We start from the raw sequence: 12167 nt of genomic DNA, 5'->3' as shown, positions 1-12167 counted from the left end.
CCCATGTATCTTCTTCGTCTCATCACCTATTTGTAAATGCCGTTGCAGGATATGGCGAGCACTGACAACTCATTACTTGGCCCTGGACCATCAGATGCTCCCATCCTATCAGAGCGTTGGGACACTGACACATTCCATGGGTTGTGGGATTCTGCGTCGGATCCCAAAAATCCTGATTCTAATTATGGCTATAATGAATCTTCAGCAATCTCAACTACTTTGAACAAGCCACCGCCAATTCAAAAAACCGTTGATTATGGACATGGGCGTGGTAAGCGAGAAATCTGTAACTGCTCGCACATATATAGTATGTTAAAAGTAGTAAAATATCCCAAGCCGTCTGACTAAAGAATAGCAGCCAAGATGATGTTGAGTTAGCTATTAAGCATTTATGGTGTACAGCCTGAAGCATGAGGACAGACATTTTTGCAAGCTCCTTAAAGGAATGGAAAGAGGCAGAGCATGTGGGACCACTGTGATTTGGAGTATGGCCAATCATGGAACAATGAATGTAAGCAATCACAAGTGGCTGGCATAGTAAGACTATAGGAGATGGATTGAACAGTTGCCATGAAGGTGTGGAAATCAGGACAAGGAATCAGACTGCGCAGCAACACAAACCATTGAGCACAATTGCGATAGGTGAGCAACATTTGGTGAGATTTTAAAAAACGCAACAGAATTTTGAATATCCAGGTTCATGGAGAGTGAAAGATGGCAGGTGAACATTGGACTTTTCAAGTCCACAGGTAACAAGTACTTTTAAATGTGCAAGAAAGCAAATTCATGTGTCCCTTGAGGTAAAGCTTTTGTTCCGGGTTTCTTTAGGGCACAGAAGTGTATGCATTTCTTTCTCAAATCCGTATTTGGCTAGGTTGACAGTTTAGACACTTGCACGGTTTTTAGTTCAGTGTTTTTCTTTTAACTTTTTTTTCCCTTCAATTGATGCTCTATCTTCCAATAGCACCTTTTTTCAAAAGTAAAATTCAATTTATTCAATCTGCTCTGTTGAGATTGTCCAGAGATTTGATGAAATCAAAAGTTGCAAATTTCTCTGATTAAAATAACATTTGGGGCATGGGTAAAGTGAAAGTATGCAGTCTTTTTTCCCTGGATTAGGGATTCAATAAGCAGAGGGCATTGATTGAAAGTGAGATGGGTAAGATTTAATAGGAACCTAAATGGCAACTTTTTCACAGAGGGTGGTTTGTGGATAGAATGAGCTGTCAGAGAAGTGGTTGAGGCACCTGGAGTACTGTGTGCAGTTTTGGTCTCAAAATTTGAGGAAGGATATTCTTGCTATTGAGGGCGTGCAGCGTAGGTTCACTAGGTTAATTACCGGAATGGCGGGACTGTCGTATGTTGAAAGGCTGGAGCAATTAGGCTTGTATACACTGGAATTTAGAAGGATGAGGGGGGATCTTATTGAAACATATAAGATAATTAGGGGATTGGACACATTAGAGGCAGGAAACATGTTCCCAATGTTGGGGGAGTCCAGAACAAGGGGCCACAGTTTAAGAATAAGGGGTAGGCCATTTAGAACGGAGATGAGGAAGAACTTTTTCAGTCAGAGAGTGGTGAAGGTGTGGAATTCTCTGCCTCAGAAGGCAGTGGAGGCCAGTTCGTTGGATGCTTTCATGAGAGAGCTGGATAGAGCTCTTAAGGATAGCGGAGTGAGGGGGTATGGGGAGAAGGCAGGAACGGGGTACTGATTGAGAGTGATCAGCCATGATCGCATTGAATGGCGGTGCTGGCTCGAAGGGCTGAATGGCCTACTCCTGCACCTATTGTCTATTGTCTATTGGCAGATACAATAACGCCATTTAAAAGTAATTTGTGACAGGTACATGGTTGGGGAAGGTTTAGAGGGATGTCGAGCAAGCACCGGCAAATGGGACTAACTTAGAAGAAACTTGGCATGGACGAGTTAGCCGAAGGCCCATATGATTCTGTCACTCTGAAAACGTAGTAGTATACACATTGAAAACATTACTTTTAAGTGTATTCTTCTTAAAATTGGTTACTTTTTTTCACTTTCAGATTCAGGACCGGGAAGGATTGAACAGATCCCTTATGGAGAACGAGTTTCACTCGGTCCTGAGCCAATACGTGAACGGATATACGATAAAGGTAGGTTCAGATAGTGGAGATGGTTGTGAAAAATTGCAGCAGGTTCTTGATCGATTGGCCAGGTGGGCTGAGGAATGGTTGGTGGAATTTAATACAGAGAAATGTGAGGTGTTGCATTTTGGGAAGTCTTAACATGGGCAATAGACAATAGACAATAGGTGCAGGAGTAGGCCATTCAGCCCTTCGAGCCAGCACCGCCATTTAATGCGATCATGGCTGATCACTCTCAATCAGTACCCCGTTCCTGCCTTCTCCCCATACCCCCTTACTCCGCTATCCTTAAGAGCTCTATCCAGCTCTCTCTTGAAAGCATCCAACGAACTGGCCTCCACTGCCTTCTGAGGCAGAGAATTCCACACCTTCACCACCCTCTGACTGAAAAAGTTCTTCCTCATCTCCGTTCTAAATGGCCTACCCCTTATTCTCAAACTGTGGCCCCTTGTTCTGGACTCCCCCAACATTGGGAACATGTTATCTGCCTCTAATGTGTCCAATCCCCTAATTATCTTATATGTTTCAATAAGATCCCCCCTCATCCTTCTAAATTCCAGTGTATACAAGCCCAATCGCTCCAGCCTTTCAACATACGACAGTCCCGCCATTCCGGGAATTAACCTAGTGAACCTACGCTGCACGCCCTCCATAGCAAGAACATCCTTCCTCAAATTTGGAGACCAAAACTGCACACAGTACTCCAGGTGCGGTCTCACCAGGGCCCGGTACAACTGTAGAAGGACCTCTTTGCTCCTATACTCAACTCCTCTTGTTACGAAGGCCAACGTTCCATTGGCTTTCTTCACTGCCTGCTGAACCTGCATGCTTCCTTTCATTGACTGATGCACTAGGACACCCAGATCTCGTTGAACTCCCCCTCCTCCTAACTTGACACCATTCAGATAATAATCTGCCTTTCTATTCTTACTTCCAAAGTGAATAACCTCACACTTATCTACATTAAACTGCATCTGCCATGTATCCGCCCACTCACACAACCTGTCCAAGTCACCCTGCAGCCTTATTGCATCTTCCTCACAATTCACACTACCCCCCAACTTAGTATCATCTGCAAATTTGCTAATGGTACTTTTAATCCCTTCGTCTAAGTCATTAATGTATATCGTAAATAGCTGGGGTCCCAGCACCGAACCTTGCGGTACCCCACTGGTCACTGCCTGCCATTCCGAAAGGGACCCATTTATCCCCACTCTTTGCTTTCTGTCTGTCAACCAATTTTCTATCCATGTCAGTACCCTACCCCCAATACCATGTGCCCTAATTTTGCCCACTAATCTCCTATGTGGGACCTTGTCGAAGGCTTTCTGAAAGTCGAGGTACACCACATCCACTGACTCTCCCTTGTCAATTTTCCTAGTTACATCCTCAAAAAATTCCAGTAGATTTGTCAAGCATGATTTCCCCTTCGTAAATCCATGCTGACTCGGAATGATCCCGTTACTGCTATCCAAATGCTCAGCAATTTTGTCTTTTATAATTGACTCCAGCATCTTCCCCACCACTGATGTCAGACTAACTGGTCTATAATTACCCGTTTTCTCTCTCCCTCCTTTCTTAAAAAGTGGGATAACATTTGCTATCCTCCAATCCACAGGAACTGCTCCTGAATCTATAGAACATTGAAAAATGATCTCCAATGCTTCCACTATTTCTAGAGCCACCTCCTTAAGTACTCTGGGATGCAGACCATCAGGCCCTGGGGATTTATCAGCCTTCAGTCCCATCAGTCTACCCAAAACCATTTCCTGCCTAATGTGGATTTCCTTCAGTTCCTCCATCACCCTAGGTTCTCCGGCCCCTAGAACATTTGGGAGATTGTGTGTATCTTCCTCAGTGAAGACAGATCCAAAGTAACGGTTTAACTCGTCTGCCATTTCTTTGTTCCCCATAATAAATTCCCCTGCTTCTGTCTTCAAGGGACCCACATTTGCCTTGACTATTTTTTTCCTCTTCACGTACCTAAAAAAACTTTTGCTATCCTCCTTTATATTATTGGCTAGTTTACCCTCGTACCTCATCTTTTCTCCCCGTATTGCCTTTTTAGTTAACTTTTGTTGCTCTTTAAAAGAGTCCCAATCCTCTGTCTTCCCACTCTTCTTTGCTATGTTATACTTCCTCTCCTTAATTTTTATGCTGTCCCTGACTTCCCTTGTCAGCCACAGGTGTCTCTTACTCCCCTTAGAGTCTTTCCACCTCTTTGGAATAAATTGATCCTGCAACCTCTGCATTATTCCCAGGAATACCTGCCATTGCTGTTCTACCGTCTTCCCTGCTAGGGCCTCCTTCCAATCAATTTTGGCCAGCTCCCGCCTCATGCCTCTGTAATCCCCTTTGCTATACTGTAATACCGACACGCACGGGCGGCACGGTAGCGCAGCGGTAGAGTTGCTGCTTTACAGCGAATGCAGCGCCGGAGACTCAGGTTCGATCCTGACTACGGGTGCTGCACTGTAAGGAGTTTGTACGTTCTCCCCGTGACCTGCGTGGGTTTTCCCCGAGATCTTCGGTTTCCTCCCACACTCCAAAGACGTACAGGTATGTAGGTTAATTGGCTGGGTAAAATGTGAAAATTGTCCCTAGTGGGTGTAGGATAGTGTTAATGTGCGGGGATCACTGGGCGGCACGGACTTGGAGGGCCGAAAAGGCCTGTTTCCGGCTGTATATATATGATATGATATGATATGATATGACACTTCCGATTTTCCCTTCTGCCTTTCCATTTGCAGAGTAAAACTTATCATGTTGTGATCACTGCCTCCTAATGGCTCTTTTACCTCTAGTCCCCTTATCAGATCAGGATCATTACACAACACTAAATCCAGAATTGCCTTCTCCCTGGTAGGCTCCAGTACAAGCTGTTCTAAGAATCCATCTCGAAGGCACTCTACAAACTCTCTTTCCTGGGGTCCATTTCCAACCTGATTTTCCCAGTCTACCTGCATGTTGAAATCTCCCATAACCACCGTAGCATTACATTTTTGACACGCCAATTTTATCTCCTGATTCAACTTGCACCCCATGTCGAGGCTACTGTTTGGGGGCCTATAGATAACTCCCATTAGGGTCTTTTTACCCTTACAATTTCTCATTTCTATCCATACTGATTCAACATCTCCTGATTCTATGTCACCCATTGCAAGGGAATGAATATCATTCCTTACCATCAGAGCAACCCCACCCCCTCTGCCCACCTGTCTGTCTTTTCTATACGTTGTGTACCCCTGAATATTCAGTTCCCAGCCCTGGTCCTCTTGTAGCCATGTCTCAGTGATCCCTACAACATCATACTTGCCCATGATTAACTGAGCCTCAAGCTCATCCACTTTATTTTTTATACTACGCGCATTTAAGTACAACACTTTAACTTCTGTATTTACCTCCCCTCTCACATCGTTCACAATTGGCCCAACACAGTGAATGGTCGGGCTCTGGGGAGTATTGTAGAGCAGAGGGATCTAGGAGTGCAGTTGCATGGTTCATTGAAGGTCGAGTCACAGCTAGATAAGGTGGTAAAAAGGTACATTGGCCTTCATCGGTCAGTGTATTGACTATAGAAGTTGGGAGGTCATGTTGCAGTTGTACAAGATATTGGTGAGAATGCATTTAGAGTATGGTGTTCAGTTCTGGGGCACCATATTTTAGGAAAGATGTTGTCAAGTTGGAAAGGTTACAGAGAGGATTTATGAGGATGTTGCCAGGACTAAAGGGTCTGACCTGTAGGAAGAGGTTGAGTTGGCTGGGATACTATTCCCTGGAGCACAGGAATGATCTTACAGATCTGTATAAAATCAGGAGAGGAATAGATCAGGTAGATGCACAGTCTCTTGCCCAGAGTAGGTGTTTCAAGGACATAGGTTTAAGGTGAAGGGGAAAAGATTTAATAGGAATCTGAGGGGTAACTTTTTCACACATCGTGGTGGGTGTATGGAATAAGCTGCGGGTGAGGAGAATGGAGTGATTTATGGTGTCAAAAGCGGCGCTGAGGTCAAGTAGGATGAGGTAGTTGAGGCTGGGACTATCCCAATGTTTAATTGGGATAATTAATCCCACCTCTCTACCAACAACCTGTATGAAACTTTCCAATCCGGATTCCGCTCCAACCACAGTACTGAAACTGCGCTCCTCAAAATCACAAACGACCTTTTCCTCTCCTCTGACGCTGGCAACCTCAACATCCTCATCCTACTTGACCTCAGCGCCGCTTTTGACACCATAAATCACTCCATTCTCCTCACCCGATTTGAAACCTCCTTTAACATCACCGGCACAACCCTATCCTGGATCAAATCTTACCTCGCCGACAGGCACCAGTTCATCTCCATTAACAGCTGTAAATCCCCCACCGCTCCCCTCCCCCAAGGTGTCCCCCAAGGCTCAGTCCTTGGCCCCCTCCTCTTCATTCTCTACCTGTTCCCCCTTGGTCAATTAATCCGCCGTCATGGTCCCAACTTCCACTGCTTCGCCGATGATATCCAGCTCCTCATCTCCACCAAGTCAATCTCCACCACCACACACTCTACACTGACAAACTGCATCACTGAAATAAAATCTTGGCTTCAATCAAATTTCCTCAAACTCAACTGCAACAAATCTGAAATCATCATCATTGGTCCAAAAACGCTCACCAAATCCACCCAAAACTTCATCCTCAATATTGATGGTCTCCCAGTATCCACCTCCCCTCACATCCGGAATCTTGGAATCATCTTTGATCAAACCCTCTCCTTCGACAAACACATCAAACACATCACAAAGACAGCCTTCTTCCACCTCAAAAACATCGCCCGTCTCAATAGACAATAGACAATAGGTGCAGGAGTAGGCCATTCAGCCCTTCGAGCCAGCACCGCCATTCAATGCGATCATGGCTGATCACTCTCAATCAGTACCCCGTTCCTGCCTTCTCCCCATACCCCCTCACTCCGCTATCCTTAAGAGCTCTATCCAGCTCTCTCTTGAAAGCATCCAACAAACTCTCTCTTGAAAGCATCCATCTCTTGAAGGCCTCCACTGCCTTCTGAGGCAGAGAATTCCACACCTTCACCACTCTCTGACTGAAAAAGTTCTTCCTCATCTCCGTTCTAAATGGCCTACCCCTTATCCTTAAACTGTGGCCCCTTGTTCTGGACTCCCCCAACATTGGGAACATGTTTCCTGCCTCTAATGTGTCCAATCCCCTAATTATCTTATATGTTTCAATAAGATCCCCCCTCATCCTTCTAAATTCCAGTGTATACAAGCCCAATCGCTCCAGCCTTTCAACATACGACAGTCCCGCCATTCCGGGAATTAACCTAGTGAACCTACGCTGCACGCCCTCCATAGCAAGAATATCCTTCCTCAAATTTGGAGACCAAAACTGCACACAGTATTCCAGGTGCGGTCTCACCAGGGCCCGGTACAACTGTAGAAGGACCTCTTTGCTCCTATACTCAACTCCTCTTGTTATGAAGGCCAACATTCCATTGGCTTTCTTCACTGCCTGCTGTACCTGCATGCTTCCTTTCATTGACTGATGCACTAGGACACCCAGATCTCGTTGAACTCCTCCTCCTCCTAACTTGACACCATTCAGATAATAATCTGCCTTTCTATTCTTACTTCCAAAGTGAATAACCTCACACTTATCTACATTAAACTGCATCTGCCATGTATCCGCCCACTCACACAACCTGTCCAAGTCACCCTGCAGCCTTATTGCATCTTCCTCACAATTCACACTACCCCCCAACTTAGTATCATCTGCAAATTTGCTAATGGTACTTTTAATCCCTTCGTCTAAGTCATTAATGTATATTGTAAATAGCTGGGGTCCCAGCACCGAACCTTGCGGTACCCCACTGGTCACTGCCTGCCATTCCAAAAGGGCCCCATTTATCCCCACTCTTTGCTTTCTGTCTGTCAACCAATTTTCTATCCATGTCAGTACCCTACCCCCAATACCGTGTGCCCTAATTTTGCCCACTAATCTCCTATGTGGGACCTTGTCGAAGGCTTTCTGAAAGTCGAGGTACACCACATCCACTGACTCTCCCCTGTCAATTTTCCTAGTTACATCCTCAAAAAATTCCAGTAGATTTGTCAAGCATGATTTCCCCTTCGTAAATCCATGCTGACTCAGAATGATCCCGTTACTGCTATCCAAATGCTCAGCAATTTCGTCTTTTATAATTGACTCCAGCATCTTCCCCACCACTGATGTCAGACTAATTGGTCTATAATTACCCGTTTTCTCTCTCCCTCCTTTCTTAAAAAGTGGGATAACATTTGCTATCCTCCAATCCACAGGAACTGATCCTGAATCTATAGAACATTGAAAAATGATCTCCAATGCTTCCATTATTTCTAGAGCCACCTCCTTAAGTACCCTGGGATGCAGACCATCAGGCCCTGGGGATTTATCAGCCTTCAGTCCCATCAGTCTACCCAAAACCATTTCCTGCCTAATGTGGATTTCCTTCAGTTCCTCCATCACCCTAGGTTCTCCGGCCCCTAGAACATTTGGGAGATTGTGTGTATCTTCCTCAGTGAAGACAGATCCAAAGTAACGGTTTAACTCGTCTGCCATTTCTTTGTTCCCCATAATAAATTCCCCTGTTTCTGTCTTCAAGGGACCCACATTTGCCTTGACTATTTTTTTCCTCTTCACGTACCTAAAAAAACTTTTGCTATCCTCTTTTATATTATTGGCTAGTTTACCCTCGTACCTCATCTTTTCTCCCCGTATTGCCTTTTTAGTTAACTTTTGTTGCTCTTTAAAAGAGTCCCAATCCTCTGTCTTCCCACTCTTCTTTGCTATGTTATACTTCCTCTCCTTAATTTTTATGCTGTCCCTGACTTCCCTTGTCAGCCACAGGTGTCTCTTACTCACTTTAGAGTCTTTCCACCTCTTTGGAATAAATTGATCCTGCAACCTCTGCATTATTCCCAGGAATACCTGCCATTGCTGTTCTACCGCCTTCCCTGCTAGGGCCTCCTTCCAGTCAATTTTGGCCAGCTTCTGCCTCATGCCTCTGTAATCCCCTTTGCTATACTGTAATACCGACACTTCCGATTTTCCCTTCTGCCTTTCCATTTGCAGAGTAAAACTTATCATGTTGTGATCACTGCCTCCTAATGGCTCTTTTACCTCTAGTCCCCTTATCAGATCAGGATCATTACACAACACTAAATCCAGAATTGCCTTCTCCCTGGTAGGCTCCAGTACAAGCTGTTCTAAGAATCCATCTCGAAGGCACTCTACAAACTCTCTTCCCTGGGGTCCATTTCCAACCTGATTTTCCCAGTCTACCTGCATGTTGAAATCTCCCATAACCACCGTAGCATTACATTTTTGACACGCCAATTTTATCTCCTGATTCAACTTGCACCCTATGTCGAGGCTACTGTTTGGGGGCCTATAGATAACTCCCATTAGGGTCTTTTTACCCTTACAATTTCTCATTTCTATCCATACTGATTCAACATCTCCTGATTCTATGTCGCCCCTTGCAAGGGAATGAATATCATTCCTTACCATCAGAGCAACCCCACCCCCTCTGCCCACCTGTCTGTCTTTTCTATACGTTGTGTACCCCTGAATATTCAGTTCCCAGCCCTGGTCCTCTTGTAGCCATGTCTCAGTGATCCCTACAACATCATACTTGCCCATGACTAACTGAGCCTCAAGCTCATCCACTTTATTTTTTATACTACGCGCATTTAAGTACAACACTTTAACTTCTGTATTCACCTCCCCTCTCACATCGGTCACAATTGGCCCTGCCCTTAATTTATTTTCCCCTCTAGAACTTCTGTTCCCATTCTTCCGAGAGTCTTTTGCAATATCTCCTGTATTCCCTTTTTTTTTACCTCATCTTCATATTCACAATTTGTCAACCCCTCCCCCCCACTACTTAGTTTAAAGCCACAGGTGTCACACTAGCAAACCTGTCTGCCAGAATGTTTGTCCCCCTGCTGTTAAGATGTAACCCGTCCCTTTTGTACAAGTCACCCCTAGCCCAGAAGAGATCCCAGTGGTCCAGAAATCTAAATCCCTGCTCTCTGCACCAGCCCCTCAGCCATAAATTCATACCCTCTATCTCTCTGTTCCTGGCCTCTCCAGCACGAGGTACCGGTAGCAGTCCAGAGATAACCACCTTCGACGTCCTACTTCTCAGTGTTTTTCCCAACTCTCTAAACTCCCGTTGTAGCACCTCCTTCCTCTTCCGCCCGACGTCCATCCCTCTCCTCCACAGCTGCAGAAACCCTCATCCACGCCTTCATCACCTCCCGTCTGGACTACTGCAACAGCCTCCTCTATGGCTCACCCTCAAAAACCATCAGTAAACTTCAATACATTCAAATCTCCGCTGCCCGTCTACTCACCCACTCCCCGATCCGTGACCATATCACCCCCGTCCTTTACAAGCTCCACTGGCTCCCCATCCCCCAGAGAATCCAGTACAAAATCCTCCTCATGACCTACAAAGCCCTCCATAACCTGGCCCCATCCTACCTGACTGACCTCCTCCACAGGCACACTCCCACCTGCACCCTCCGCTCTGCTGCTGCCAACCTCCTGTCCCCCCCCCCCATCCGGACCAAACTCAGATCCTGGGGGGACAGGGCTTTCTCCATCGCTGCTCCCACCCTCTGGTACTCACTACCCCAAACCGTCAGCGACTCCTCCTCACTCACCACATTCAAAACATCACTGAAATCTCACCTGTTCAGCACTGCCTTCAACCACTGACCGTCACCTCACCTTCTGTCTCCTTTTTCTGTTCGTTTACTTATTTATCTATTTATTTTCTTCTCTATGTTCTAGTAATCACTGTAAAGCGTCTTTGAGTGTTTGAAAAGCGATATATAAATGTAATGCATTATTATTATTATTATTATTATTAAGAAACAATTAGACAGGTACATGGATAGGACAGATTTGGAGGGATATGAACCAAACGCAGGCAGGTGGGACTAATGTAGCTGGAATATGTTGGCTGGTGTGGGCAAGTTGGGCCGAAAGGCCTGTTTTTAAGCTCTATCACTCTATGACAACTGTGTAGCACTTTTCATAACCATGAAAAGTACCAAAACATTTTATGGCATGGGAAATAAAAGGTGAATTATTACTTTGCCATTCAATTTTCCAAATACATTAATTACTACATGCAGCTAATTGCTCCAAATAGCAGACTTTTATATTTAACTGTTTCTCTTTCACTTAGATTTAATAGGTCCCCGAGATCGTTACGGAGACAGAGATCCATTTTTAGAACGAAGGGGAGATCCTTATTTGGATCGCAGAGATTTTGATAGAGAGCATGATCTCTACAGGGATAGATCGATCGGTGATTATGAAAGGGAAGGATTTGATCGTGAAAGATTTGGACGTGAAGAACGGTAAGCGTGATATTTGTTTTAATATGTCATTAATCAAGATGAGTGATACTGGGTAGAAATTTCTGCTTCACATCAAGTAAATATTTGTTAACGCAAGTATGTTGCAATGTTTTTTCGTGTTTGAAACACAAAGTGATGACTTCTGGTGAATGCAGAAATTATGCCTTCCTTGGTACGATGTTGTAGATTCAGAGATGGTATTTCCCTTTGCTGGGTGTCTCGTTCCAAGGAGACAAGAAGAAATGTCTTCACTGACATGGGTGTATATCTTTGGAATAGTCTACCCAAGAGAGGTGTGGAGGTTCAATCACTGAGCACATTTGCACATTCAAGGAATCAAATCAAGGAATGGAATTAGTACAAGAAATTGACAAAATATTCCACATGATCTCATTGACTGACAGAGCAGGCATGGCTAATTTCTGCTTCCATTTCTTAATTACTATGGCAAAGGCGGAGGTGCTTTTACAGCGTGAGGGGTGAGTGTCTGGAAAGCACTGCTAATGATAATGATGGAAGCAGATGCGGTGGTGGTATTTAAGAGACTTTTCGACGGGCACATGGATATGCAGTGAATTGAGGGATATGAATCACGTGCGGGCAGAAGAGATTAGTTTGCCTTGGCATCATGTTCG

General features: G+C 44.9%; 1 protein-coding gene across 1 annotated transcript in view; it reads left to right on the top strand.

Annotated features, from left to right (window-relative positions):
• Positions 1-12167, top strand: part of ylpm1 (YLP motif containing 1) — a 74796-nt gene that overhangs the window by 26633 nt on the left and 35996 nt on the right. The window contains exons 8-10 of the mRNA XM_078406869.1: positions 49-271; positions 2044-2133; positions 11358-11532. Of these exons, the coding sequence (XP_078262995.1) occupies positions 49-271; positions 2044-2133; positions 11358-11532 (488 nt within the window). The remainder of the gene's footprint in view (positions 1-48; positions 272-2043; positions 2134-11357; positions 11533-12167) is intronic.

This window comes from Rhinoraja longicauda, chromosome 10 (assembly GCF_053455715.1).
Source record: "Rhinoraja longicauda isolate Sanriku21f chromosome 10, sRhiLon1.1, whole genome shotgun sequence".
NCBI classification, from domain to species: domain Eukaryota; kingdom Metazoa; phylum Chordata; class Chondrichthyes; order Rajiformes; family Arhynchobatidae; genus Rhinoraja; species Rhinoraja longicauda.
The sequence above is the reverse complement of the archived record's forward strand: the minus strand, read 5'-3'. Positions and strand labels throughout refer to the sequence as shown.